The 27,474-nt window shown below is 47.6% G+C and overlaps 1 protein-coding gene across 4 annotated transcripts in view; it reads right to left on the reverse strand.

Moving 5' to 3' along the window:
• The window catches only part of LOC132574922 (adhesion G protein-coupled receptor B1-like), a 162,641-nt gene that overhangs the window by 19,874 nt on the left and 115,293 nt on the right, over positions 1 to 27,474 (reverse strand). For 2 of the 4 annotated variants that reach the window (XM_060243175.1, XM_060243179.1), the window contains 5 exons: positions 25,649 to 25,703; positions 9,532 to 10,250; positions 8,117 to 8,152; positions 6,759 to 6,863; positions 952 to 1,005 (listed from right to left, as the gene is read on the reverse strand). In XM_060243175.1, coding sequence (XP_060099158.1) covers positions 952 to 1,005; positions 6,759 to 6,863; positions 8,117 to 8,152; positions 9,532 to 10,250; positions 25,649 to 25,703 — 969 coding nt within the window. The remainder of the gene's footprint in view (positions 1 to 951; positions 1,006 to 6,758; positions 6,864 to 8,116; positions 8,153 to 9,531; positions 10,251 to 25,648; positions 25,704 to 27,474) is intronic. The other 2 variants (XM_060243178.1, XM_060243176.1) reach the window with 2 other exon arrangements.

Genomic DNA, 27,474 nt, shown 5'->3' on the forward strand with positions numbered 1-27,474 from the left:
GGGCCTTGCGGAGCCTTCCCCAGTTCCGCAGGGCCTGCAAGACTACCCTCTTTCAGCTGGCTTTTTCTTAATGTGGAATCTATTGTGCCGTTGTCACGAAAAATTGTAAGACGCGAAACGTCGAGACTGCAGCCCCAAACTAATTTGCTGTAACTGAATTGGATGGTTTAGATGGTTGTAATGTAATAGTATCTATATAAGTGAATTGTGATATGTAATGTATGCTTTGATTATTGTAATGATTGTATTTTATGTTATGCTATGTGAGCCGCCCTAAGCCTGCTTCGGCGGGGAGGGCGGGATACAAATTAAATATTATTATTATTATTTCCACCAGCTCTCCCCCCCCCCCCCGCGTGCACACGAGAAACCTTTTCTCCTAATCCCGCAGTAATTCCATCAAAAGATGCAAGCCAAGTGCTATTAAATTTCCACCTCGATGGAACGCGATGCATATTGTAATAACCAAATCACGGTACGGAAACATAAATCCAGCTCAACGCCAACGGTAGCTTCCCACCAAGCAAGCGTGGGTCGCAAATATCTTGCAAAACAGTTAATTACTTTTTTTTTTCATCCATTTGTGCCTGATCGGCTGGCAGTCGAACTAGGGGGAAAAAGAACTTTGTAAAAGCATGCTACTCTGAAAGATGGGAAATGCCTTGGGGTACTGAACCAGGCAAAAGGAGGCGATCCTCGAGTCAGGGATGGCTTGGGAGCCATGCAGCCAAGGCTCTTGAAATGTATATGGATGGATTGGTAGGCCTGTGGCCCAGGACCTCTCAGTTGGGTGATGCCAGGCATGGGGAGGAGATAAAGGAGGCATTCCAAGGGTGTTTGTCATGTGACCAAGAGGGCTGGGAGGGCAGCGATTTCTACTGGAGACATGCATTATAGTATGGATTGGTGTCTATGACGTTCCTCAAGGCAAACGATGCAATAGAGACTTACGCTAGTGTTTGTTTTATCACTTCCACCCGAAGAAACGCTCCATCGTTTTATAGCCTAAATATACAAGAGAGAACAGGATGGTGGTTTTTTTTTTCTTTTCCCTCCCTTTGTTTGACTCAAACGAACCAATGGGTTGAAATTAAATCCGAAGAGTTTCCGGCTCAACCTTAGGAAGAACGAAGATCTGTTAGAGCGGTTCCTCAGCGGAACAGGCTCCCTCGGGAGGTGGTGGACTCTCCTTCCTTCCTTGGAGGAAGGAGCTGGGCATGTTTAGCCTGGAGAGGTGGAGGCTGAGAGGTGATAGGATCACCATCTTCAAGGACTTGAAGGGCTGTCGTCTAGAGGATGGGGTGGAATCGTTTTCTGTGGCCCCAAAAAGTAGGACTAGAACCAACGGGTTGAAATTAAATCAAAAGAGTTTCCGGCTCAACATTAGGAAGAACTTCCTGACCATTAGAACGGTTCCTCAGTGGAACAGGCTTCCTCCTTGGAAGCTGGTGGGCTCTCCTTCCTTGGAGTTTTTTCAACAGAGACTAGATGGCCATCTGACAGCAATGAAGATCCTGTGAATTTAGGGGGAGGTGTTTGTGAGTTTCCTGCATTGTGTAGGGGGTTGGACTCGATGACCCTGAAGGTCCCTTCCAACTCTATGATTCCTGACACTTAGAGCAGTTCCTCAGTGGCAGGCTTCCTCGGGAGTTGGTGGGCTCTCCTTCCTTGGAGTTTTTTCAACAGAGACTAGATGGCCATCTGACAGCAATGAAGTTCCTGAGAATTTAGGGGGAGGTGTTTGTGAGTTTCCTGCATTGTGTAGGGGGTTGGACTCGATGACCCTGAAGGTCCCTTCCAACTCTATGATTCCATGACTCAAGTATTTGGGTTGACACATTCGGGGAGTTTAGAACTAAAGCATTGCTTCAGACTGGACTAGGTCGGCAGAAACTGTCATATTGCGCTGGTTAGTTTCTGAGAAGCCAAAACAGTGAGTGTTTTGTGGGGGTTTTTGAGGTTAGATTGAGGATGAGAGGCCATTGCTGATGGTTAGGGCTGCCAACTCCACTTTGGGAAATTCCTGGAGATTTGGGGGTGGAACCTGGGGAGGGGGAATTTGGGGAGGGCAGGGACCTCAGTGGGCTGTAATGCCATCGAGTCCACCTTCCAAGGCAGCTGTTGTCTCCGCAGGAACTGATCTCCATAGTCTGGAAATCAGTTGTCATTTCTGGGAGTTCTTCAGGTCTCACCTGGAGGATGGCAACCCTACTGGTCATGACAACGTCCCCACATCGGTGGATTTTGTGAAACTGCTGTAATTTGTAACTGGATTCCCCTGAGTTAATCAGACAGTCCAGCGGAGAATGCCTTGAGTTGACAGCAGTGAAATCTGTAAAATGCCGATATTGCCATGACCAGAACGAAGGCGTATCATTTATTCTGGGTGAATTCTGGGTTAATAAATCCAGAACAAAGGAGAACAGTCTTCAAAATGCCTCTTGACTGCCACCAAGGAAAGAAATTCTCTAAAGAGATAGTTCTTTATGAACATATGAAGCTGCCTTATACTGAATCAGACCCTTGGTCCATCAAAGTCAGTATTGTCTACTCAGACTGGCAGTGGCTCTCCAGGGTCTCAAGCTGAGGTTTTTCACACCTACTTGCCTGGACCTTTTTTTAGTTGGAGATGCCAGGGATTGAGCCTGGGACCTTCTGCTTCCCAAGCAGATGCTCTACCACTGAGCCACCATCCCTCCCCGTTTTTCCATTCAGTTGGGGCTAAGGTTTTCATGGGCAGGCGGAAACACCTATGTATGAGATAGTTACTGTGCCTTACTGAGCATGGCCAGATCCAGGGGTGGAATTCTAGCTCCTTTGTATATTAGGCCACACACCCCCTGATGCAGCCAATCCTCCAAGAGCTTACAAGGCTCTTTTTTGTAAGCTCATGGAGGATTGGCTACATCAGGGGGTGTGTGGCCTAATATGCAAAGGAGCTCTTGCTAGAATTCCAGGCTCTTGGAGGATTGGTTGCATCAGGGGTGTGTGGCCTAATATGCAAAAGAGCTCTTGCTAGAATTCCAAGCTCTTGGAGGATTGGCTGCATCAGGGGTGTGTGGCCTAATATGCAAAAGAGCTCTTGCTAGAATTCCAAGCTCTTGGAGGATTGGCTACATCAGGGGTGTGTGGCCTTATATGCAAAGGAGCTCTTGCTAGAATTCCAAGCTCTTGGAGGATTGGCTGCATCAGGGGTGTGTGGCCTAATATGCAAAGGAGCTCTTGCTAGAATTCCAAGCTCTTGGAGGATTGGCTACATCAGGGGTGTGAGGCCTTATATGCAAAGGAGCTCTTGCTAGAATTCCAAGCTCTTGGAGGATTGGCTGCATCAGGGGTGTGTGGCCTAATATGCAAAGGAGCTCTTGCTAGAATTCCAAGCTCTTGGAGGATTGGCTGCATCAGGGGTGTGTGGCCTAATATGCAAAAGAGCTCTTGCTGGAATTCCAAGCTCTTGAAGGATTGGCTACATCAGGGGTGTGTGGCCTAATATGCAAAAGAGCTCTTGCTAGAATTCCAAGCTCTTGGAGGATTGGCTACATCAGGGGGTGTGTGGCCTAATATGCAAAGGAGCTCTTGCTAGAATTCCAGGCTCTTGGAGGATTGGCTACCTCAGGGGTGTGTGGCCTAATATGCAAAGGAGCTCTTGCTAGAATTCCAGGCTCTTGGAGGATTGGCTACATCAGGGGTGTGTGGCCTAATATGCAAAGGAGCTCTTGCTAGAATTCCAAGCTCTTGGAGGATTGGCTACATCAGGGTGTGTGTGGCCTAATTTGCAAAGGAGCTCCTTCTAGAATCCCGCCCCTGAGCAGATCCGTTCTTTCTCCTTGAGGTGTTTGGCCCTCAATCACTTGATCAAGGAAATGGGCAACCACGAAAAGACCTGATGGCTTCTGACAACTGCAGTTGTTCCCCTGCCTTTCTTCAAAGGAGCTCAGGAAAGACTACATGGTTTTCTTCCCTCCTTCTGTACTTAAAACTACCCTATAAGATAGGCTAGCCCAGGGGTGGCCAACGGTAGCTCTTCAGATGCTTTTTGCCGACAACTCCCATCAGCCCCAGCCAGCATGGCCAATAGCTGGGGCTGATGGGAGTTGTAGGGGGAAAACATCTGGAGAGCTACCATTGGCCACCCCTGGGCTAGTGTAAAGTAAAGTAAAGTAAAGTAAAATTTTATTTGTATCCCGCCCTCCCCTGCCGAAGCAGGCTCAGGGCGGCTAACGACAAAAAAGATAACAATACATTGATAAAACATTATACTAATGAACATTAATAATAAAACCACTTAATACATTAGTTAAAACAATTAATCTAATAGATTAAATTAAACCTAACAATTGGTGTAGACGGCGAGTGTTTCTTGTTATGCACTTATTGCTCAGCTGTTCGTGAATGCCAATTTAAAGAGGGCGGTCTTGCAGGCCCTGCGGAACTGGTCAAGGTTCCGCAGGGCCCGCACCTCCTCTGGGAGCTGATTCCAGAGATGTGGGGCCGCGGAAGAAAAGGCCCGTGTGCGGGTGTTCTGCAGTTTAATTTCTTAATTTAGTGTAAGAGGAGCAAGAGAGAGAGAGAGAGAGTGGTACAAGGCCGCACAGTAAGCTTCCTTCAAGAGCGGGGATTTGAATCCAGGTCTCTGAGATTATAGCCCAGCACTCTAACTACTGCACCACACTGCCACTACGTGGGCCTTTCGGTCTTTTTCCAGGGGTGCCGTGAAATCTGCTCACACAGAAAGGGAAAATAGGTTTTTTCCCCACTGTCAGACTAAGTAGCTAGACTCAAGTCCCGGAGCACTTTATGAACAAACCAGATTTCCGAGCTATGAGCTTTCAAGAGTCAAAAGTCCCTTCACTGGATACAAGAATTGGACAAAGGGATTTTTGACATTCAAAAGCTCATCTCCCAAAAATCTGCTTGGTCTGCAAGGTGATGCTGGATCCAAATTAAGGTATTCCTTATCTATCTATCTATCTATCTATCTATCTATCTATCTATCTATCTATCTATCTATCTATCTATCTATCTATCATCTATCTATCATCTATCTATCTATCTATCTATCTATCTATCTATCTATCTATCTATCTATCTATCTATCTATCTATCTATCATCTATCATCTATCTATCTATCTATCTATCTATCTATCTATCTATCTATCTATCTATCTATCTATCTATCTATCTATCTATCTATCTATCTCGAGGTTGGACTACTGCAATGCTCTCTACATGGGGCTGCCTTTGTGCCGAACCCGAAAGCTGCAGCTAGTGCAGAATGCCGCGGCCCGGCTGTTGTTAGGGCTCCCAAGAAGGGAGCGCATCCGGCCGGGGCTCCGGGACCTGCACTGGCTGCCGATAGCTTACCGAGTCCGGTACAAGGTGCTGGTTATTACCTTTAAAGCCCTATATGGCCTAGGACCTGCCTACCGGAAGGACCATCTCTCCCCGCATGTTCCCCAGAGAGTACTGAGATCGGGAACTCAAAATCTCTTTGTTATCCCCGGGCCAAAGGAAGCCCGCTTAAAATCAACAAGGGACCGGGCCTTTTCTATTATGGCCCCCTCCTGGTGGAACCAGCTGCCGGAAGAGGTGAGGGCCCTGCGGGACCTCGCCCAGTTCCGCAGGGCCTGTAAGACAACCCTCTTCCGGCTGGCCTATGACTAGCTGGTACAAGAAACTGAGCGTAGTTATACTGGATGTCTGCTGCCCCCAATGTTTTTCAATGTTTTAAATGCTTTAAATGTTTTAAACGGTTCAATGTTTTAAATGGTTTAATGTTTAAATTTAAATGCTTTATGTTTAACGCCTATCTATGTTAGATTCCTGTGTTGTAAGCCACCCTCAGCCACTTGTTGGGAAGGGCGGGATAGAAGTCATAAAATAAATAAATAAATAAAATCTATCTATCTATCTGTCTGTCTGTCTGTCTGTCTGTCTGTCTGTCTGTCTGTCTGTCTGTCTGTCTGTCTATCTATCTATCTATCTATCTATCTATCTATCTATCTATCTATCTATCTATCTATCTATCTAGTCTGTCCGTCCATCCATCCATCCATCCATCCATCCATCCATCCATCTCCTCATCTCCGTCATCTTCTTCTTCAACATCTATCTGTCTGTCTGTCTACCTATCTACCGACCTCAAAGGAAACATAATGTCATGTACTGTCTTTGTATTTATTTTTTCCAATACATAAGAAAAAAGTCAATTTTTAAAAGAAAGTTATCAGATATTAAACTTTTATTACTTAGCTCTGAGTCTGGTAGCACCACAGAGAACAGGATTTTTTGGGGGTATAAGACCTGATGGCTTCTGACTACTTTTTAGGATAGTAAAAGCTCCCTTTGCCAGCTCTCTCTCTCTCTCCTCCACCCCTGGTTTGTCACTCTATTCATGTCTTGTAGAAACTATCCGAAGGACACTACAGACAGCTAGTGACACAAAGGACTTCTCCACAGTCCCAGAGATTTAATTCTTCATTCCTCTATCCAATAACCCAATCAGTATACTGGAATTAGGTTTGCTTGCTATGACTTTGAGTCAATGCAATAAAGGGGCTCGGGCTACGGTTTTCCCGTTTGTACAAATTCCCAAATAGCTGTAACTCTGCGTGAGAAGCAGAGTCACCCTGCCCGTAGACGCCAAATCGCATTTTGAGGATATCTGAGGGAGGAAGGGGCCGAGGATCATTTCCCTTTGCAAAGATCAGACCCAAAGATCAGAAGATGGAATTTTCTGGCGGGTGGTTCAGAGACTCACCTTGCTGTCTGCCGGTGGAGACTCCTTCTCTTTCTCTGCGTGCTGCAATTTGCGATTCAGGTCTTGGAACATGTCCTGGTGACGCTTTCTCGTGTGCATGATTTTCTGAAGCAGACAAAAGGGAGAGCTGGGTTAGGAAGTTCTGGGGTTCCCCGAGACCTCTAGAAGAAGAAGAGGACTGCAGGTTTATACTTCGCCCTTCTCTTTGAATCAGAGTCGCAGAGCGGCTTACAATCTCCTTTATCTTCTTCCCCCACAACAGACACCCTGTGAGTGGGCAGGGCTGAGAGAGCTCTCCCAGAAGCTGCCCTTTCAAGGACAACTCTGCTAGAGTTACGGCTAACCCAAGGCCACTCCAGCAGCTGCAAGTGGAGGAGTGGAGAATCAAACCCGGTTCTCCCAGATAAGAGAGCTCTGGCTGACCCAAGGCCATTCCAGCAGCTGCAAGTGGAGGAGTGGGGAATCAAACCCGGTTCTCCCAGATAAGAGAGCTCTGGCTGACCCAAGGCCATTCCAGCAGCTGCAAGTGGAGGAGTGGGGAATCAAACCCGGTTCTCCCAGATAAGAGAGCTATGGCTGACCCAAGGCCATTCCAGCAGCTGCAAGTGGAGGAATGGGGAATCAAACCCAGTTCTCCCAGATTAGAGAGCTCTGGCTGACCCAAGGCCATTCCAGCAGCTGCGAGTGGAGGAGTGGAGAATCAAACCCGGTTCTCCCAGATAAGAGAGCTCTGGCTGACCCAAGGCCATTCCAGCAGCTGCGAGTGGAGGAGTGGAGAATCAAACCCGGTTCTCCCAGATGAGAGAGCTCTGGCTGACCCAAGGCCATTCCAGCAGCTGCGAGTGGAGGAGTGGGGAATCAAACCCGATTCTCCCAGATAAGAGAGCTCTGGCTGACCCAAGGCCATTCCAGCAGCTGCAAGTGGAGGAGTTGAGAATCAAACCCGGTTCTCCCAGATAAGAGTCTGCACAGTTAATCACTACACCAAACTGGGTCTCTATTGTCTGTCTGTCTGTCTATGAAGAAGAAGGAGGAGGAGGAGAGGGAGAAGAAGAAGAAGGTGTTACAGGCCTTTCACTCTCTTTGGTGGAAGAACTTACGTCTACCTCTAAAATTGTTCCCTATGCTCAGAAGATTTCTTGCCTTTGATTCCTTGAAAAAGGTTCTCCCTTGTTGAATGGAAACGTTTTGATATGGAAATGAAAATTCACAAGTTTCATTCAGCTCTCTTCTAGCATTTTTTTTTGTATGAATGAACATCTGTAATGGTGGTGTCAACCCAGGGAAAAGGGAGCTCTATCCTCATCTCACTTGTCTTTCATTGTAACATCCCTTTCCCCCAAATGGAAAGCACTCACCTCAAAATCTAGCTCTGCATACCGGGATTTCCGTCTCTGGGAACAGAAAGACACAAACACATTATTTATGGATGACAGTAAATTTTCCTCCCTCTACAGACTTTCACATGGTCATTTTGGCTACAGAATTTTCCCTACTCATAAGACATCCCCTGAGATGAGGCACTCCACAAATAATTTCAACACTTAAAGCACAAAATGGCAGAATAGCTGCTTCAGCTTCTGTTTCTCTACATATGTGCCAGCTCCAAGTGGTGGGGACTATACTTGGGACGCAGGCCTTCTAGTGTCCTGGCCCCACTGATAGACCTCCTGGTGGCACCTGTTGTTTTTTGCCACTGTATGACAAAGAGTGTTCAACTGGATGGACCACTGGCCTGATCCCACATGGCTTCTCTTTTGCTCTTATGTGTGACATAGAGTGTTGGACTGGATGGGTCATTGGCCTGATCCAGTGTGGCTTCTTTTATGTTCTTATGACCATCTGTTTGCATACCACTGGCTCTATGACCCTCCCCACAGAGTCCATAGAGGTAGAGAGCCCCAAATCATCTCTGTGCAGCAGACCATCGGATTCCAAATGAAGATGTCAAATTGCTCTTCCCAGATAACCTAACATCACACCTGAAGGCACCCTTGGTCCTTCACAGTTAGTGCTGTCTACTGCAACAGATTATGGCTCTCCAAGGTTTTAGGCAGAGGATCTTTCATATCACCCCCTACCTAATATTTTTAGAAGGAGATGCTGGAGGTTAAATCTGAGACCTTCTGCATGCCAAGCAGGTGCTCTACCACCAAGGAAAATCAAGGTGGATGTGAAACCACTTGGATGGGATACTACCAAGGAAAACCAGGGTGGATGGGAGACCACCAAGGAAAATCAAGGTGGATGGGAAACCGCTTGGATGGGAGACCACCAAGGAAGATCAAGGTGGATGGGAAACCGCTTGGATGGGAGACCACCAAGGAAAACCAGGGTGGATGGGGAACCACTTGGATGGGAAAACTAGGGTGGACGGGAAACCACTTAGATAGGACACTACCAAGAAAAACCAGGGTGGACAAGAAACCACTTGGATGGGACACCAACAAGGAAAACCAGGGTGGACGGGAAACCACTTAGATGGGACACTATCAAGGAAAAACAGGGTGGACAAGAAACCACTTGGATGGGACACTACCAAGGAAAATCAGGGTGGACGGGAAACCACTTGGATGGGAGACCATGAAGGAAAACCAGGGTGGATGGGAAACCACATGGAGAGGACACCACCAAAGAAAACTATGGAGGCAGGCAATGCCCTTGAAAACCCTACCGGGTCACTGTAAGTCAGTTGTGACTTCACTGCAAAAAAGAAAAGAAAAAGAAACATTCAAGGCATTCATTCTTTCATGAAGTTATCCTTGGTACTTACCTCTAGGGAGCTCATGGACAATGTGGAGACTGTCTCGCTCTTAGACACCATTCCAGAAGTACCAGAATCGCCTGCATCGCACAAGCTTAGCATCTGCGAGTCACCGGATTTGTTGACCACCGGTGGTGATAGCTGCTGTTGCTGCTGCTGCTGCTGCTGTTGCATCATAGGAGTTGCCTGGACCTCCCCACAGCCCATCACCACCGGTTCCCTTGGAGGACTCTTGACAACAAAACCTGGGTCGGTGGCCATGCTGAGATGGATGAGCCTCGTCTGAGGCATCTGGTCGATATTGATGCTGTATTTTGTATCGTCCTTCGGGGGTGGCGGTGGTGGGGGCGGCTTGGGCCTCAGGGTGGCAGTGTTGGTGGGCAGGATGACATAGCTGGTGTCTATGGCTTGATCCTGAGCCCGGGAGAGCTCTGAGTCCAGCTTTTTGAAGATGTCCCCGTCGCAAATGTAGATGGACTTGGGAGGCTGCTGGCTCTTGTCCTTCTTCAGAGTGAGGGTGTGGTTGCCGAACTCATTGAGGTTGATGGGCCCCATGTAATGCGGGGAACTTTGGAGGTGCATCTTGGAGACGTTGGCTGGAAGACTGTTAAAGTTGGAGGAGCCCTTCTGATGGTTCAGCTTCACCTTCTCCTCGTCCTGCAGAGATGGGCGCTTCAGGGTCCCCGTGATCGTCATGGTACGGCAAGTGCTGATGTCTTTGTTTAGAACTAACAGGTCAGGGGAAGGGAAGCACAGGGTCAGTGGCTGCAACCAAAAGGCTCTCTCCATCTTAATAAAAAACACTCAACACCAAATCATGTCATTCAGATACATCTCTCCAGATTAAAAACTACCACAGAGGATTGCAGTTTCCTGCTCTAAACTTGGTCCCAGTGAATCTTCCCTTTTGCAGTTCCAGTCATCAGCTATGTCTGGAAGAACTGCATGCCGATATCGCAGCTGGTTTTCCATTGCCTGTTCTTAATTATGCAAGGGTAGGAAGAAACGCTCCATCACTGGCAGCCTTCAAGTAGTGGTTGGATAAACACCTGCCAGTTGAACACTATGGGATTCTATGATTTTTTTTTTTACATGTTTAATATAGCTTTTAATGCGGAGGCCGTTTTCCCACTGAGCTTACCTCGGAGCGACGTCCCTCTTCACCGCGCAGCGTCTGCGCGGATTTCCCACCAACTGCTCCGAGGCTGCTCCGAGGCACCAAGTAGAGTTGCGGCTTTTGTGTCGCTAACGTAAACTGGTTTTTAGCGGTTTCCATTTGCGACGCAAAAGGTTGGGAACTTCCTGGTTCCTCGGAGCAGTTGGTGGGAAATCTGCGCAGACGCTGCGTGGTGAAGAGGGACGTCGCTCCGAGGTAAGCTCAGTGGGAAAACGGCCTTAGATTTTTAAGATCCTTCTGTTCCTCCCCATCAGTGTTTCACAGCAATCTGACATGCCACTTGTCTCCAACGTGATGCCCCCCACCAACACCTTTTATGGCACCTACTAGGGCTTTTTTTGTAGCAGGAACTCTTTTGCATATTAGGCCATACCCCTAATGTAGTCAATCCTCCTGGAGCTTCCAGTAGGCCACGGACTAAGAGCCCTGTAAGCTCTTGGAGGATTGGCTACATCAGGGGTGTGTGGCCTAATATGCAAAGGAGTTCCTGCTACGAAAAAAGCCTCGGCGCCTACCTCTTTTTAGAAAGTAGGAGGGGCCAAATGTGTGCTTTTTTTTTTTTGCCTAGTAGTTGGTCATTGACCAAGCAGATTTAAAACTCATGTTGTTTTGGCAGCAGTTGCCACCCCGAGCCAAGGAAAAATCGAACCATATGTTCAATTACAAAGGCATCCTGTTACAAAAGAGTTCCTGCCTGAAATGTTGAAGAGCAACTATTAGAGTTATGCATAACCCTGCTCCCTGACTTTTTGCAGCTGGCTCCGCCTCCTGTGTCGGCCATTTTGTGGTTGTGCCCACCATCCTGTGTCAGGATTCCAAAGTCGACCACAGGCTCAAAATGGATGGTGACCTCTATAGTACACTATCAAGTTGACCAGCGCGATGCAGAGGTCAAGACTAGGTCTTGGGATACCCCGGTTGAAGTCGCAGCTTTCCTGGGTGTCTTTGGTTCAGTCACTCTCTCCAACTACAGGGGTGCAAAGAGCAAAGGAGCACCACAGATGCTGTCCTCAGCTCTTTGTAAAAAGGAGGGGATAGACAGATAGACCTGTTTCCAGCATGACCTGAGGGCAACAAAACTTATGACTTCAGGTCCACAAAAGCTTGACAGGGATTGGAAGCAAACACTACCAATGAATTCTGGATGGCATATACATTATATAGAACAAAGTAGGAGTGAAGTGTCACCTTTAAGACCAACAAAGTTTTATTCAGAGTGTAAGCTTTTGTATGCAGGCATACTTCTTCAGACGAGGGGATAAGGTACCTTATCCCCTCGTCTGAAGAAGTACGGCTGCACACGAAAGCTTACGTTCTGAAAAAAAAAAAACTTTGTTGGTCTTAACAGTGCCACTTCACTCCTACTTTGTTCTACTGCTTCAGACCAACATGGCTGCCCACTTGGATCTATATAAATTATATATTTGAACTGCTGGTGCCCACCAAACCTGTTGAATGGGATTGCTAGTCTGTCTCTATCTATCCAACTATCTATCTATCTATCTATCTATCTATCTATCTATCTATCTATCTATCCATCCATCCATCCATCCATCCATCCATCTATCCATCATCTATCTATCTATCTATCTATCTATCTATCTATCTATCTATCTATCTATCTATCTATCTATCTATCTATCTATCTATCCATCCATCCATCCATCTATCCATCCATCTATCCATCCATCTATCTATCATCAATCCATCCATCCATCCATGCATCCATCCATAGATAATTTAAATGCAGTCATTTTTATGTGATGGGTTGGATCCAGCCAGCTGTTTCACCCAAGCCCCTTTTTGTAGCCCCCTCATTCATTTTGGACACGGGGATCTCAGCCTTCTCAGCATAGCCCCCCCCTTTGATGATCTAAGCCCCGCCTCCTTTTTTTCACTATCAGAAAAAAGCTGGGCAGACCTAACCCTCTGTATGTACCACATTTCAAATAATTGCTCACATTGTAGTTCAAATAATCACATTGTGATTCAAATAATCACATACAGACAGATACAAACAGCAAGAAGGGTTTAAATTTTTTTCTAGCATTGTATTCTCCAGTTCTGACACTGAACCGAGCAGATAAAATTCTAGCCACTGTATTTCCAAACAGTCTTGAATCCTGGCATCACCCTTTCCTGAAAATCCACTATCAACAGAAGTATAGTGTCCAGATCATGTGATGTGATGGTATCGCTTTACTCTGCTCTGGTAAGACCTCATCTGGAGTCTTGTGTTCAGTTTTGGGCACCACAATTTAAGAAGGATATAGACAAGTTGGAGGAGGGCGAAGAAGATGGTGAGGGATCTGGAGACCAAGTCCTATGAGGAAAGGTTGAAAGATCTGGGGATGTTTAGCCTGGAGAGGAGGCGGCTGAGAGGTGATAGCATCACCATCTTCAAGTACTTGAAGGGCTGTCCTAGAGAGGAGGATGGTGTGGAATTGTTTTCTGTGGCCCTGGAAGTTAGGACCAGAACCAATGGGTTGAAATTAAATCAAAGGAGTTTCCGGCTCAACATTAGGAAGAATTTCCTGACCGTTAGAGCGATTCCTCAGTGGAACAGGCTTTCTTGGGAGGTGGTGGGCTCTCCTTCTTTGGAGGTTTTTAAACAGAGGCTAGATGGCCCTCTGACAGCAATGAAGATCCTGTGACTTTAGGGGGAGGTTTTTGTGAATTTCCTGCACTGTGCAGGGTGTTGGACTAGATGACCCTAGAGGTCCCTTCCAACGCTATGATTCTATGATTCTATAGCTAGACCAAGTTGAGTTTAAAACAGATCAGCATCTTCTTCTGGATTAATGGAAAAATTCAGAGACTCAAATAAACACAAAAGAGATTGCTCTCCCCTTTTTACTTCAGTCTGTTTGGGGAACAAAAGCCCAGGTGTACATTTTTTTTTCTCACAGAATAAATAAGGTGTGACATCACTTCCTGTTTCCCTAGGACTCTCTTGCCCTTACCTTGCCCTTCTCTCTCTCTAGCAAGGGCAGTGTAAGGGAAAGCGGCTTCAAAGAACACCCAGTGATTTTGGTCTTTCATGCAAGCTATTTTTGGATTGGAATCACTGTCAACTTTGGATTGGAAGTCAGCTTGGAAGGCTTCTTGGACCGGGGGAAGAAGGGAGCAGAATGGTTCTGCAGGATCCCACCCACTGAGTCAACCAGGACTTACTTCCAGGTAATATATTTAGAACCGGGGTGGAATTCTAGCAGGAGCTCTTTTGCATATTAGACCCCTGATGCAGCCAATCCTCTTGGAGCTTACAGTAGGCCCTGTACGAAGAGCCCTGTAAGGAATTCTAGCAGGACCTCCTTTGCATATTAGGCCACACACCCCTGATGTAGCCAGTCCTCCTGGAGCTTATAGCAGGCCCTGTACGAAGAGCCCTGTAAGGAATTCCAGCAGGACCTCCTTTGCATATTAGGCCACACACCCCTGATGCAGCCAATACTCGTGGAGCTTACAACGCTCTTTTTTTTGTAAGCTCCTGGAGGATTGGCTGCATCAGGGGTGCGTGGCCTAATATGCAAGGAGCTCCTGCTAGAATTCCACCACTGCTTAGAACCACGATATGAATCAAAAGCTGCAATCACACACTACAGTTGTGTGAACTGGCAAAATCCAGTTGGAAAGTGCGTTGAAAGTGCATTACTTAGCATATGTGATCACAGCCAGACTGTTTCTATGGGGGGGGGGGGAGGCAGGGGAAGTATGCACAAATGAGGAAGGGGTCCTTTGCTGCTTATCAGATTCTTGTATAGAAAGAGAGAAAAAGAGAGACATAGAGAGGGCAGAAGCCAAAGTAGGGAGGCGAAAAGAGACAGTGGAGCATTTGATTGATGAGTATTTTATGAAAGTAGGAAAGGAAGCAATGAGAATTTCCTAAAGGGCATATCGGTACTGGAATGATTTACAATTTCCTCACACTGTCTTGAAATTTTGAAGCCGGATTCCTTTTGGCTGTCCTGAATTGATTGCCCTTCCATTTCCTTGGCTTTGTGATTTCTTGCACGGTGGATGGAGCAGGGGAGAATCAGCTGTCAGCTGCTTTGAGCCTCGGCCCAGAAGAGAAGTGGGGCGTAAAGGTCTCAATAAAATAAATCAATAAGTTCTACATAGAGGTGACCCAAATCTGAATGGCCCAGGTTAGCTTGATCTCCTTGGGTCTGAGAAGCTAAGTGGCGCTGGCCCCAGTTAATTCTTGGATGGGAGACCACCAAAGGAGTCCAGGGCTGCTACGCAGAGGGAGGCGATGACAAACTACCTCTGAATATCTCTTGCCTTGGGCATAAGAACCTAAGAGAAGCCATGTTGGATCAGGCCAGTGGCCCATCCAGTCCAACACTCTGTGTCACACAGAAGAACATAAGAGAAGCCATGTTGGATCAGGCCAGTGGCCCATCCAGTCCAACACTCTGTGTCACACATAAGAACCTAAGAGAAGCCATGTTGGGATCAGGCCAGTGGCCCCTCCAGTCCAACACTCTGTGTCACACAGAAGAACATAAGAGAAGCCCTGTTGGATCAGGCCAGTGGCCCCTCCAGTCCAACACTCTGCGTCACAGAAGAACATAAGAGAAGCCATGTTGGATCAGGCCAGTGGCCCATCCAGTCCAACACTCTGTGTCACACAGTGGCCAATATATCTGTGTGTGTGTGTGTATAACACACACACTCATATACATAAGATATTGAAGAAGAAGATATTGGATTTATATCCCGCCCTCCACTCCGAAGAGTCTCAGAGCGGCTCACAATCTCCTTTACCTTCCTCCCCCACAACAGACACCCTGTGAGGTGGATGGGGCTGGAGAGGGCTCTCACAGCAGCTGCCCTTTCAAGGACAACCTCTGCCAGAGCTATGGCTGACCCAAGGCCATGTTAGCAGATGCAAGCGGAGGAGTGGGGAATCAAACCCGGTTCTCCCAGATAAGAGTCCGCACACTTAACCACTACACCAAACTGGCTCTCCTGTATGTATAAATACATATACACACATATATACACACATGTGTGTATATATATATATATATATATATACATGTGTGTGTATATATATATACACACACATGTATATTGCTCATTGCTTCCTTTCCTACTTTCATAAAATACTCATCAATCAAATGCTCCACTGTTTCTTTTCGCCTCCCTACTTTGGCTTCTGCCCTCTCTATGTCTCTCTATATCTTCACACACACACATATATACATACATATATATACATATATATACATATATGTGTGTGTGTGAAGATATATATATCCTGGGGCTAATAGCCACTGATGGACCTCTGCTCCATATTTTTATCTAACCCCTTCTTGAAGGTGGCTATGCTTGTAGCCGCCACCATCTCCTGTGGCAGTGAATTCCACATGTTAATCACCCTTTGGGTGAAGAAGGACTTCCTTCTATCCATTTTATCCTGACTGCTCAGCAATTTCATTGAATGCCGACGAGTTCTTGTGTTGTGAGAAAGGGAGAAAAGTACTTCTTTCTCTACTTTCTCCATCGCCACAGTAAGGTTGCCAAGTCCAATTCAAGAAATATCTGGGGACTTTGGGGGTGGAGCCAGGAGACTTTGGGGGTGGAGCCAGGAGCAAGGTTGCAGCAAGCCCGATTGCACACCGAAGGAAGTTCTGGCCGTCACATTGAAAGGGACCGCACACCTTTTAAATGCCTTCCCTCCACTGGAAAGAATGAAGGATAGGGGCACCTTCTTTTGGGCCTTACAGAATTGGACCCCCTGGTTCAATCCTTTTGAAACTTGGAGAGAATTTTGGGGAGAGGCACTGGATGCTATGCTGCAATTTTGACGAGTCTACCTCAAAAGACAGCACCACCACCCCAAGCCCCAGATACTCATGCCCCAGATACCACCCCAAGCCCCAGATACACCCAGATATTCTCAAATTATCCCCTATGGGAATCAGTCTCCATAGGGCATAATGGAGTGCCCAGCAGACATTTCCCATTCCCCCACCCCACTGTCTGGTGACCCTGAAGTGGGGGGGAGGGCCTCCAAACCGGGGGATTCCCTGCCCCCACCTGGGGTTTGGCAACCCTACCCTACAGAGTCCTCATGAGTTAGCGGTGACTTTATGGCACTTTTCACGACTTCACAGAGGTGAGCGCGTAGCTGAAGTGGATGAATATGGATTATTCAGGTTGGTACATGGGGAGGGATGGTGGGAAGACGGCAGAGATCAGGGAAAAGAAAGAGCATGAACCATAGAAACACAATAGGCTCAATTGTTCAGCTGCAACTATTCAACGTTCGCACAAAGGAAAATAAAGAATGACCCCAGCAAACACATTTGCAAAAGAGATGCACAGATTTCCTCTAATGCACTGGAGTTTCTCCTAGCGCTGTATCCCAGTCCTCAGTTTGAATTTAACTGGAAGAATTAAAATAATAATAATTCCAGAATCGGCATGTGTTCAGCTTGTCATAGAGTTCCGTTCCTTTCAGGGCTTCCCCCCCCCTCTTTTCTTTTCTTTTCATTTTTTTTTTTAGCAGAAGCACATACGAATGCAGTGCCAGCTGGCTTGGCGTCAGGGGGTGTGGCCTAATGTGCTAATGAGTTCCTGTTGGGCTTTTTCTACAAAAAAAGCCCTGGCTCCTTCCACTTACGTAGTACATTTTCAAGCATGCATGTTTCTGTGTGCCATGATAGTCCATAAGACAAAGAGCAGAACACCAACCTATCCATCTCCTCCCCCCCCCCCTTTCTTCTTTTACAACCTAGGGCAAGTAATAAATCCATCTGGCCCAAGGATGTTTAGGTTAGCCTTGCTGTGAACCGTGCGATGTGCCTCTCCCACAGATTCACACAGCCAGGTCTCATCTGCTCTCAGAGAAAGTGTGAGAAAGGGAGATGTTTGTAACAGCCTGCATTCCTAAGTGGTAAAAGAGATACTTTGTAGTAACCTTTGAAGCCATGACTCAAATTGCATCTTTATGTGACTCTTTGAAGCTATCCTATAAAGTATCTATGTGTGTCTGTATACGTCACTACGTCCAAGGATTCTGTCCTTGGCAAAGCTATGGAGTTTCTACAATAAAGCAACTTTTAATTGAATAACGAGAGACTGATTATTGAGAAATATCGATGCTTGGCATTTTCCATAAGTGAGGAGCACATTTTCATTAATAATATATTGCACCTCTGCCTCCCCCAACATCTTAATGCGTGATTGCATCTAGATTTCTTTTCACTAAAGGAACTGAGTATTCTCACACACACTAAAGAATACACTTTCAATCCACATTGCAGTCATCTATACAATTACCTCCCAACGGATTTCTTGCACTGTTAGGTCAATGTACACATAAGAACATAAGAGAAGCCATGTTGGATCAGGCCAACGGCCCATCAAGTCCAACCCTCTGTGTCACACAGTGGCAAAAAATGTTATATACACACATACACTGTGGCTAATAGCCACTGATGGACCTGTGCTCCAGTGATGTTGAAGAGGGATAAAAGGATGTGAATATGTGGGCAAAATCACAATCGGCTTTTTTATTGCAGGAACTCCTGTGCATATTAGATGTAGCACAGATGTAGCCAATCCTCCAACGGCTTACTGGGCTCTTCATACAGGGCCTACTGTAAGCTCCAGGAGGATTGGCTACTTCATGGGGGTGTGGCCTAATATGAAAAGGAGTTCCTGCTATAAAAAAAAGCTCTGATCACAGTTAAATACATATGCACGCCAGTTTATCTGGAATATTGCAATTAAAATATTGCAATAGTTCCTAGAGCAAAATTTTGAGTCCGGGGGCACCGTTAAGACCAACAAAGTTTAATTCTGGGTATCAACTCTTTTGTGCATGCGTACATCTTTAGATATCAAGGAGAAGATCAGGTAATTCAAAACCCCTAACGTGGCACTTCAGAGTTATTTTTCATTGCAATCTTGCAATGAAAATAGTGCAAAGAAAAACAACTCTGAAGCAGCAGTTTTGGGGTTTCAGACACTCTGGTATATCTCTAATTCTGTCTGTCTGTTTACAGAATGAAAGTTAGAAGTTTGAAAGCCACAAGAGGGAGGGAGTGAGGAAGGAAGGAAGGAAGGAAGGAAGGAAGGAAGGAAGGAAGGAAGGAAGGAAGGAAGGAAGGAAGGAAGGAAGGAAGGAAGGAAGGAGGGCAGGAGGGAAGGAAGAAAGGAGGGAGGGAAGGAAGGAAGGAGGTTGGGAGGGAAGCAAGAAAGGAAGGAGGGAGGAAGGATGGAAGGAAGGAGGGAGGGAAGGAAGGAAGGAAGGAAGGAAGGAAGGAAGGAAGGAAGGAAGGAAGGAAGGAAAAAGGAAGGAAGGAGGGAGGGAAGGAAGGAAGGAGGGGGGAGGGAGGGAGGGAGGGAGGGAGGGAGGAAGGAAGGAAGGAAGGAAGGAAGGAAGGAAGGAAGGAAGGAAGGAAGGAAGGAAGGAAGGAAGGAAGGAAGGAAGGAAGGAAGGAAGGAAGGAAGAAAAGCACCTTTAACTTTAAATGCATTCTCCAAGCTGCCAGCTGGCTTGGCTTGCAGAAGTAATTTAAAGAGAGCAATGTCTTCTCCAAGCCAGCTGATGGGATGATGAGGACTTCAAGAGCCACACAAGCCACAGTTTGGCCGCCCCTGTGCTATAAGATCTACGTTTTGGTGCTGTCCTTTACATATTAGGCCACACTCCTAATATGTAGCCAATCCTCCAACAGCTTACAGGGCTCTTTGTACAGGGCCTACTGTAAGCTCCAGGAGGATTGACTACTTCACGGGGGTGTGGCCTAATATGCAAAGGAGTTCCTGCTGTGGAAAAAAGCTCTGACCATGTATGCACACCAGTCTATCTGGAATACTGCAATTAAACACGTGGTTCCCGAGCCTTTGTTTGGCCGCCCCTCCTTTAGCATTTTTGTGTTGTCTCCCCACCCCACCCCCCACCCCCAGGTTCTGCATTACCAATGTGTACATTGATTTAACAGTGTTAAAAAAAAAATCTGTTCGGAGGTGATTGCATAAGTGGCCGTGCCCAGATTCTCTTTGTGTGACGTCTTATCAGTGCACAAGATCCAGATGTACCGATTAAGAATTACATACAATTCAGAGTCCCAAATACCAAGAAGAAAAAAGTGGGATGCAGAGAGTTCGGGAAGTATCCCTAATCTCCACAGGGTACACTTCGCACACAAACAGTCATCTGCAATCTGTTATCGGCCATGGCTTTGTGACAAGGTTTCCCAGTCACATACGGCGTGTGGCATCCCTGATGACGGTAACGGGTCATGAGATGCAAACAGACAGAAAAGAGAGACAGAGAGCAGGAAGCACGAGAAAGCCAGGAAGGTAAATAAAAGCGATTTTGTCAGGCAGCACAGAGAGACTTATTTTGAATCGCTCCCTCAGAGAGATCCTGGTTTGGAAGATTGGAATCTGAGGCAGGGTCTGAGCGAGCCAGGGGTGTACTTGCCCAGAAGCAGGAGAGGGTCTTGGGAAAGCTACGGAATGTCAAAGGTGAGCCGTCGATAGGGTTGCCAATCCCTAGGTGTGAATAAAGGAAAGCAACAGCTCCGTGTATAGAAGAAGAGATTGGATTTATATCCCGCCCTTCACTCCGAAGAGTCTCAGAGCGGCTCACAATCTCCTTTACCTTCCCCCACCCACAGCAGACACCCTGTGAGGTAGATGAAGATATTGGATTTATATCCCGCCCTCCACTCCGAAGAGTCTCAGAGCGGCTCACAATCTCCTTTACCTTCCCCCCCCCCCACAACAGACACCTCGTGAGGTAGATGAAGATATTGGATTTATATCCTGCCCTCCACTCCAAACACTCTCAGAGCGGCTCACAATCTCCTTTACCTCCCCCCCCCCACCACAACAGACACCCTGTGAGGTGGGTGGGGCTGGAGAGGGCACTCCCAGCAGCTGCCCTTTCAAGAACAACCTCTGCCAGAGCTCTGGCTGACCCAAGGCCATGCTAGCAGGTGCAAGTGGAGGAGTGGGGAATCAAACCCGGTTCTTTTATGATTTTTTTTATATGAGGAAAGAGATTGAATTTTCTACATTAATTGGAGAAACGTCGACTGTGGGGTGACATGATAGAGGTTTACAAGATTATGCATGGGATGGAGAAAGTGGAGAAAGAAATACTTTCGTCCCTTTCTCACAATACAAGAACTCATGGGCGATCAATGAAATTGCTGAGCAGACAGGTTAAAACGGATAAAAGGAAGTACTTCTTCACCCAAAGGGTGATTAACATGTGGAATTCACTGCCACAGGAGGTGGTGGCGACTACAAGCATAGCCAGCTTTAAGAGGGGATTGGATAAAAATATGGAGCAGCAGAGGTCCATCAGTGGCTATTAGCCACAGTTTGTGTGTATATATATATATACATGTGTGTGTGTGTGTATATGAATGTGTGTGTGTATATGTATGTGTGTGTGTATGTATACTGTATACACACACACACACATATTGGCCACTGTGTGATACAGAGTGTTGGACTGGATGGGCGATTGGCCTGATCCAACATGGCTTCTCTTAGGTTCTTATGTGTGGCACAAAACTGAATGGGCCAGCCTGATCCAACATGGCTTCTCTTATGTTCTTATGTGTGACACAGAGTGTTGGACTGGAGGGGCCATTGGCCTGATCCAACATGGCTTCTCTTAGGTTCTTAATTGGAGAAGGCATCTTTATTGGACATTTTTTGTGAATATTTCATATTGGAGAAGAGGTACTCTATACATGGAGCTGTTGCTTTCCTTTGTTCACTTATCAGTGTGACTTTTTTCCTGTTGCACAATCCCCAGATGTGGACAGGCAATCCCCCGGTTTGGAGGCCCTCCCCCCGCTTCAGGATCATCAGAAAGCGGGGGGGGGGGGGAGAATGTCTACTGGGCACTCCATTATTCCTTATGGAGACCGATTCCCATAGGGTATAACGGAAAATTAATCCATGGGTATCTGGGGCTCTGGGGGAGCTGTTGTTTGAAGTAGAGGCAGCACATTTTCAGCATAGCATCCAGTGCCTCTCCCCAAAATACCCTCCAGGATTCAAAATGTTTGGACTGGGGTGGGGGAGTCCAATGAGACCCAAAAGAAATTACAATAGCAATATAACTAGAATGCGAAGAATGAAAACTGTGATTGGCCAATATAGTTTCTTCCCGCGTAGCGCTAGCTACGTCGTTTTAATTGCTTAATTCTCTTAGGGGTTAACGTTTTTAAAACTGTCATCTGATATTGCTGTTTTGAAAACGACTGCTAGCCGCCCTGCGTCTGCTTGCGGAGAGGGCAGGATACAAATCTAAAGTAAATAAAAATAAATAAATAAATAAAATAGAAAGGTGCCCCTATCCTTCATGATTTCCTATGGAAGGAAGGCATTTCAAAGGTGCGTGGTCCCTTTAAATGTGATGGCCAGCACTCCCTTTGGAGTTCAATCGCGCTTGTCTCACCCTTGCTCCTGGCTCCACCCCCAGCGTCTTCTGGCTCCACCCCAACATCTCCTGGCTCCACCCCAAGCGTCTTCTGGTCTTACCCCAATGTCTCCTGACTCTACCCCCAAAGTCTCCTGGCTCCACCCCCAGTGTCTTCTGGCTCAACCTCAATGTCTCCTGGCTCCACCCCCAAAGTCCCCAGATATTGAATTGGACTTGGCAACCCTATGAGCCTAGGATGCAGAAGAGCAGAGCACCAGAGGAAGGGACAGGCAGCGTTTACTGGGTTCTTGCTGGCAGCAGTCCATAACGGCAGTCTCTTCAAGCACGGACAGGGCGGCATAAGGGTCAGGGTTGGCTCTCTAAAGAGGCATGGGGAAGGGAGGCGTAAGGGTCAGGGCTGGCTCTCTAAAGAGGCATGGGGAAGTGGTGGACCCAGAGGCAGATCTCCAAGGCGGGGACAAGCACTAGCTCCTTTTCTTCTGCCACCGCAAGCATTTAGCCCTCACCTCCATCGCTTTCCCTCTCAGCTCTGCCTCTCTCCCCTGCCACAGGAGTAGCCAAGGGCCCTTCCCTCCTCGTTTCCCTCTCATGCTTCAAAACAGGGCAGTAGACCATGCATGCCCAGAAGGTCTTCTAAAATTCATGCTAGAGGGATCTCACAATGGTTCAGGAAGCTCTGTAGGTCATGTATGGCTTGCCAGATGGGCCTAAAGACACTCAGAGATTGAGAATGGGGAGTCCTTGGGGTTTTTTGGGGGAAGGCAGGACAGGGCAGTGACGGCTGGGGAAGGGGGTCTGAGGCGGGACCTCCTGTTGAGCTGCTGCTGAGACTGGTGGCCCATTCATGTCTGCAGGGCCATGCAGAGGCCTGAGGATGTGGGTTTCGAGAGAGCAAGAGGGACGCAAAAGAGGCAAGGTGGGTGGAAAGCAGTCCACACACTGTCTCCCCAAGTGCAGGCAATCCCGAGTGAACCGTGAGGGGAGTTTTAAACACAAGGACATCAGAAGAGCCCTACTGGATCAGATCAATGGTCCATCTAGCCCAGCATCCAGGCTCACACAGTGGCCAACCAGTTCCTCTGGAGGTCCAGCAACAGGGCAGGGAGGCCAAAGACTTCCCCTGATAAGACCATCAGAAGAGCCCTGCTGGATCAGAGCAGAGAGGGTCCATCTAGACCAGCATCTTGCCTCACACTGTGGCCAACCAGTTCCTCTGGAGGTCCAGCAACAGGGCATAGAACCTGAGGCCTTACCCTGACGAGAACATAAGAAGTGCTCTGCTGGATCAGACCAGTGGTCCATCCAGTCCAGCCTCCTGCCTCACACAGTGATCTACAAGTTCCTCTGGAGGGCCAACAACAGGGCAGAGAGGCCGAAGCCTTTCCCTGAGAAGAACATCAGAAGAACCCTGCTGGGTCAGACCAGGGAGGGTCCATCTAGTCCAGCCTCCTGTCTCACATAGCGTCCAGCCAGTTCCTCTGGAGGGCCAACATGGCTGGGACCTTGCTCTGATGTTGCCTTCAGGCTCTGGGATTTAGTGCCCCTGAATGTGGAGCTTCCCCTCAGTCACCATAGCTACTAGCCATGGATAGAAGAAGAAGAAGACTGCAGATTTATAACCCGCCCTTCTCTCTGAATCAGAGCCTCAGAGTGGCTTACAATCTCCTATATCTTCTCCCCTCCACACACAACAGACACCCTGTGAGGTGGGTGAGGCTGGAGAGGGCTCTCCCAGCAGCTGTCCTTTCAAGGACAACCTCTGCCAGAGCTCTGGCTGACCAAAGGCCATTCCAGCAGCTGCAAGTGGAGGAGAGGGGAATCAAACCCGGTTCTCCCAGATAAGAGTCTGCACACTTAACCACTACACCAAGGAAGGAAAGGAAAGGTCCCCTGTGCAAGCGCCAGTCGTTTCCGACTCTGGGGTGACGTTGCTTTCACAACGTTTTCACAGCAGACTTTTTACGGGGTGGTTTGCCATTGCCTTCCCCAGTCATCAATGCTTTCCCCCCCAGCAAGCTGTGGACTCATTTTACCGACCTCAGAAGGATGGAAGGCTGAGTCAACCTCGAGCCGGCTACCTGAAAACCCAGCTACCGCCGGGGATCGAACTCAGGTCGTGAGCAGAGCTTAGGATTGCAGTACTGCAGCTTTAACACTCTGAAACGCGGGGCTCTTACTACACCAAACTGGCTCTGTTATCCAAACTAGCCTTATCCTGCATGAATGTATCTAATCCCCAGACAGTAGATGATGTGAAAGACCTTAGCTTGAGACCTTGGAGAGTCACTGTCATTCTGAGTAGACAACGGACCAAGGGTCTTATTCAGTAGAAAGGCAGCTTCACATGTCCGTGTGCCCCATCATCTCCAGGAATGTTTTCCTGATCTGGCTCCAAAGAATGGGGAGTGGGGGTTGATGGCAGAGAAGAGTTCTGTTTCCTTCACCCACACGGCCTTTTAGATATAACCAGTATCCTCCCAATTCCATTTGATACGTGAGTGAGGCAGGCAGGTGAATGAAGGTGGATGTGCTGTAACAGGGGTGGTCAAACTTGCTTAACGTAAGAGCCACATAGAATAAATGTCAGATTTTTGTGAGTTGCATAGACATGAATGGCAGATGTTTGAGAGATGGGAGGGAGGGAGGAAGGAAGGAAGACAGACAAATAGATGGGGGAAGGAGGTGGGAGGTGGAAAGAAAGCAACTTTAAATACATTCTCCAAGCCGCTGGCTGGCTTGGCTTGACAAATACCTTCTCCAAGCCAACTGACAGGCTGGTGGGGGCTTTGAGAGTCTCACAATGTGTGTGAAAATTGTAGAAAATTCAAATATTTGATATAACAAATTCACTCGTAAGGTAATACGATGCTATGCAAAGTGCAAATATAAGGCACAAGATCGCAAAGATTGCTGCTTCCAACGTTTATACTGGCTAAAAGACAATTTGGAGCATTAGACTCTATTCTCACGGCTCACCATACCACATCCCGGAGTTCCAGTTTCAAAGGATAGATTGTCAACTATAAGTAGATGGACTTTACATTCGGGTGTGACTTATATTTGCACTTTGCATAGCATCGTATTATCTTACGAGGGAATTTTGTTATCTCAAATATTTGAATTTTCTACAATTGAGGGCGGATGCCTTAGGGCTTTTCACCTGCTCCAATTTCCACGTTACTCTTTTTTGATTGCTATATTCTCCCGCGGCAAGCTATAAGTTTTAAGTTTGGTGCTGTTGACCCTTCAATCATAGCTGAATCTTGTAAAAAAAAAATGTGCCAAAACAAAGCCCATCCTTGGCTTTCGCTAACACCCTACTTGTAGAGGAAAACGGGAGAAGGAGAGCTGGCAGACAGGAAGTGGGCAGAGCTGGGAGCCCTTCGGGGGGCAGAGCAAGCAAGGAACAGCTCAGACAGCAAAACAGCAAAACAGGATACATTTGTTTTTTTGTAAATTGGAAAAAAAAAGAGAGGTCAAGTTCAATCCCCAAACCAGGTCACTTGCCGAGTCCTCACCTGTGATGTGCTCACCTGATCTACAAGCCATATCCACGTCCTTCTCGAAATCGGTCTGAAAGACAGAGAAAACAGAGGGGGGGGGGTGCGGTCAACCGGGTGGAGGGGGGAAGAGAAAGGCAGGGGGCCACCAAGCCAACACTTCTGAGTCTTGCAGGGCAACAACAAAAAAAAAAATAACACCCATCACAAACCCCAGTCATAAACCAGAGAACTGTTGGGAGGCAAACGTTTTGGGGACTCTCAATAGCAGGGATCCAATGAGCTGGATTTCTAGTCCAGATACTGTAATTCTACCTTGAGCACACAATTAATATCTGCCTTGAGGATAGCGCAATGGGGTTCGTTACATTTATGAAGCTGGATGTGAAGGCCGATTCTTGTGCAAGCTAATGAGACAGGGGCAAAAGGGAGACACAGAAAGTGCATTTGGGTGCCCTTCCAAACACACGTTTCATTCAAAGCCAGGATTCCGCGCATCTCCCGCTTGCTGCAGTGAGATTCACTGTATCGCGCCCACCAAGGGGCTGGTCCCTCGGATTGACATTTTTTCTGCCTGTCATCTCAAAAGCTTAGGCTGGGCCAAGCAAAGGGCAATTGAGCCAAAATGAAAAACCTCATTTGACAACCAGTCTGCAATCCTGAGAAGCAGGGCCTTTTTTGTAGCAGGAGCTCCTTTGCCTATTAGGCCACATACCCCTGATGGAGCCAATCACCCAAGAGCAGGGCCGGATTAACAATTAGGCAAATTAGGCACTAGCCTATGGGCCCCCATACCTTTAAGGGCCCCGAACCGGATTCCACCCCCCTCCCCCCGTTTCCCTCCTGCTTGCAGCCCTTGAAAGTCTGCAAACGCAGCCAGCAACTGAGCCGTTCTTTGCCCGACTTGCCTGAGGTGGCTGCTGGCATCGTCTCCAAGTTTGCCTTTCTCTACTTCTCCCCCACAGCTTCATTAAAGGGAAGGTGTGGTGCCTGAGAAGGTGCCTGAAGGTGCCTGAAGGCTGCAGAGAGCCCCGTGGCTCAGAGTGGTAAAGCTGCAGTACTGCAGTCGGAGCCCTCTGCTCACGATGTGAGTTCGATCCCAGCGGAAGCTGGTTCAGGTAGCCGGCTTCAGGTTGACTCAGCCTTCCATCTTTCCGAGGTCAGTCAAATGAGTCCCCAGCTTGCTGGGGGGGAAAGTGTAGATGACTGGGGAAGCCAATGGCAAACCACCCCGTAAAAAGTCTGCCGTAAACGACTGGTGCTTGCACAGGGGACTGCCTTTACCTTTACCTTTACTGGGAAGAAGAAGAAGAAGATATTGGATTTATATCCCGCCCTACACTCTGAAGAGTCTCAGAGCGGTTCACAATCTCCTTTATCTTCCTCCCCCACAACAGACACCCTGTGAGGTGGGTGGGGCTGGAGAGGGCTCTCACAGCAGCTGCCCTTTCAAGGACAACCTCTGCCAGAGCTCTGGCTGACCCAAGGCCATTCCAGCAGGTGCAAGTGGAGGAGTGGGGAATCAAACCCGGTTCTCCCAGATAAGAGTCTGCACACTTAACCACTACACCAAACTGGCTCTCCACACCAAACTGGGGGCTGCAGGCAGTGAGGCAGGCGCTGCAGCTCTGAGATAATTTGTGAGGGGAGGGGCCAAGATTTTCACTGCCTCGGGGCCTGCACAGAGTTTAATCCGGCACTGTCCAAAAGTTTACAGGGCTCTTCTTACAGGGGCCTACTGTCAACTCTTGGAGGATTGGCTACATCAGGGGGTGGGGCCTAATATGCAAAGGAGTTCCTGCTACCAAAAAAAGTCCTGGATCTGGGCCTGCTACCCACCTGAA

Source organism: Heteronotia binoei, chromosome 7, assembly GCF_032191835.1.
Source record: "Heteronotia binoei isolate CCM8104 ecotype False Entrance Well chromosome 7, APGP_CSIRO_Hbin_v1, whole genome shotgun sequence".
In the NCBI taxonomy this organism is placed as follows: Eukaryota; Metazoa; Chordata; class Lepidosauria; order Squamata; family Gekkonidae; genus Heteronotia; species Heteronotia binoei.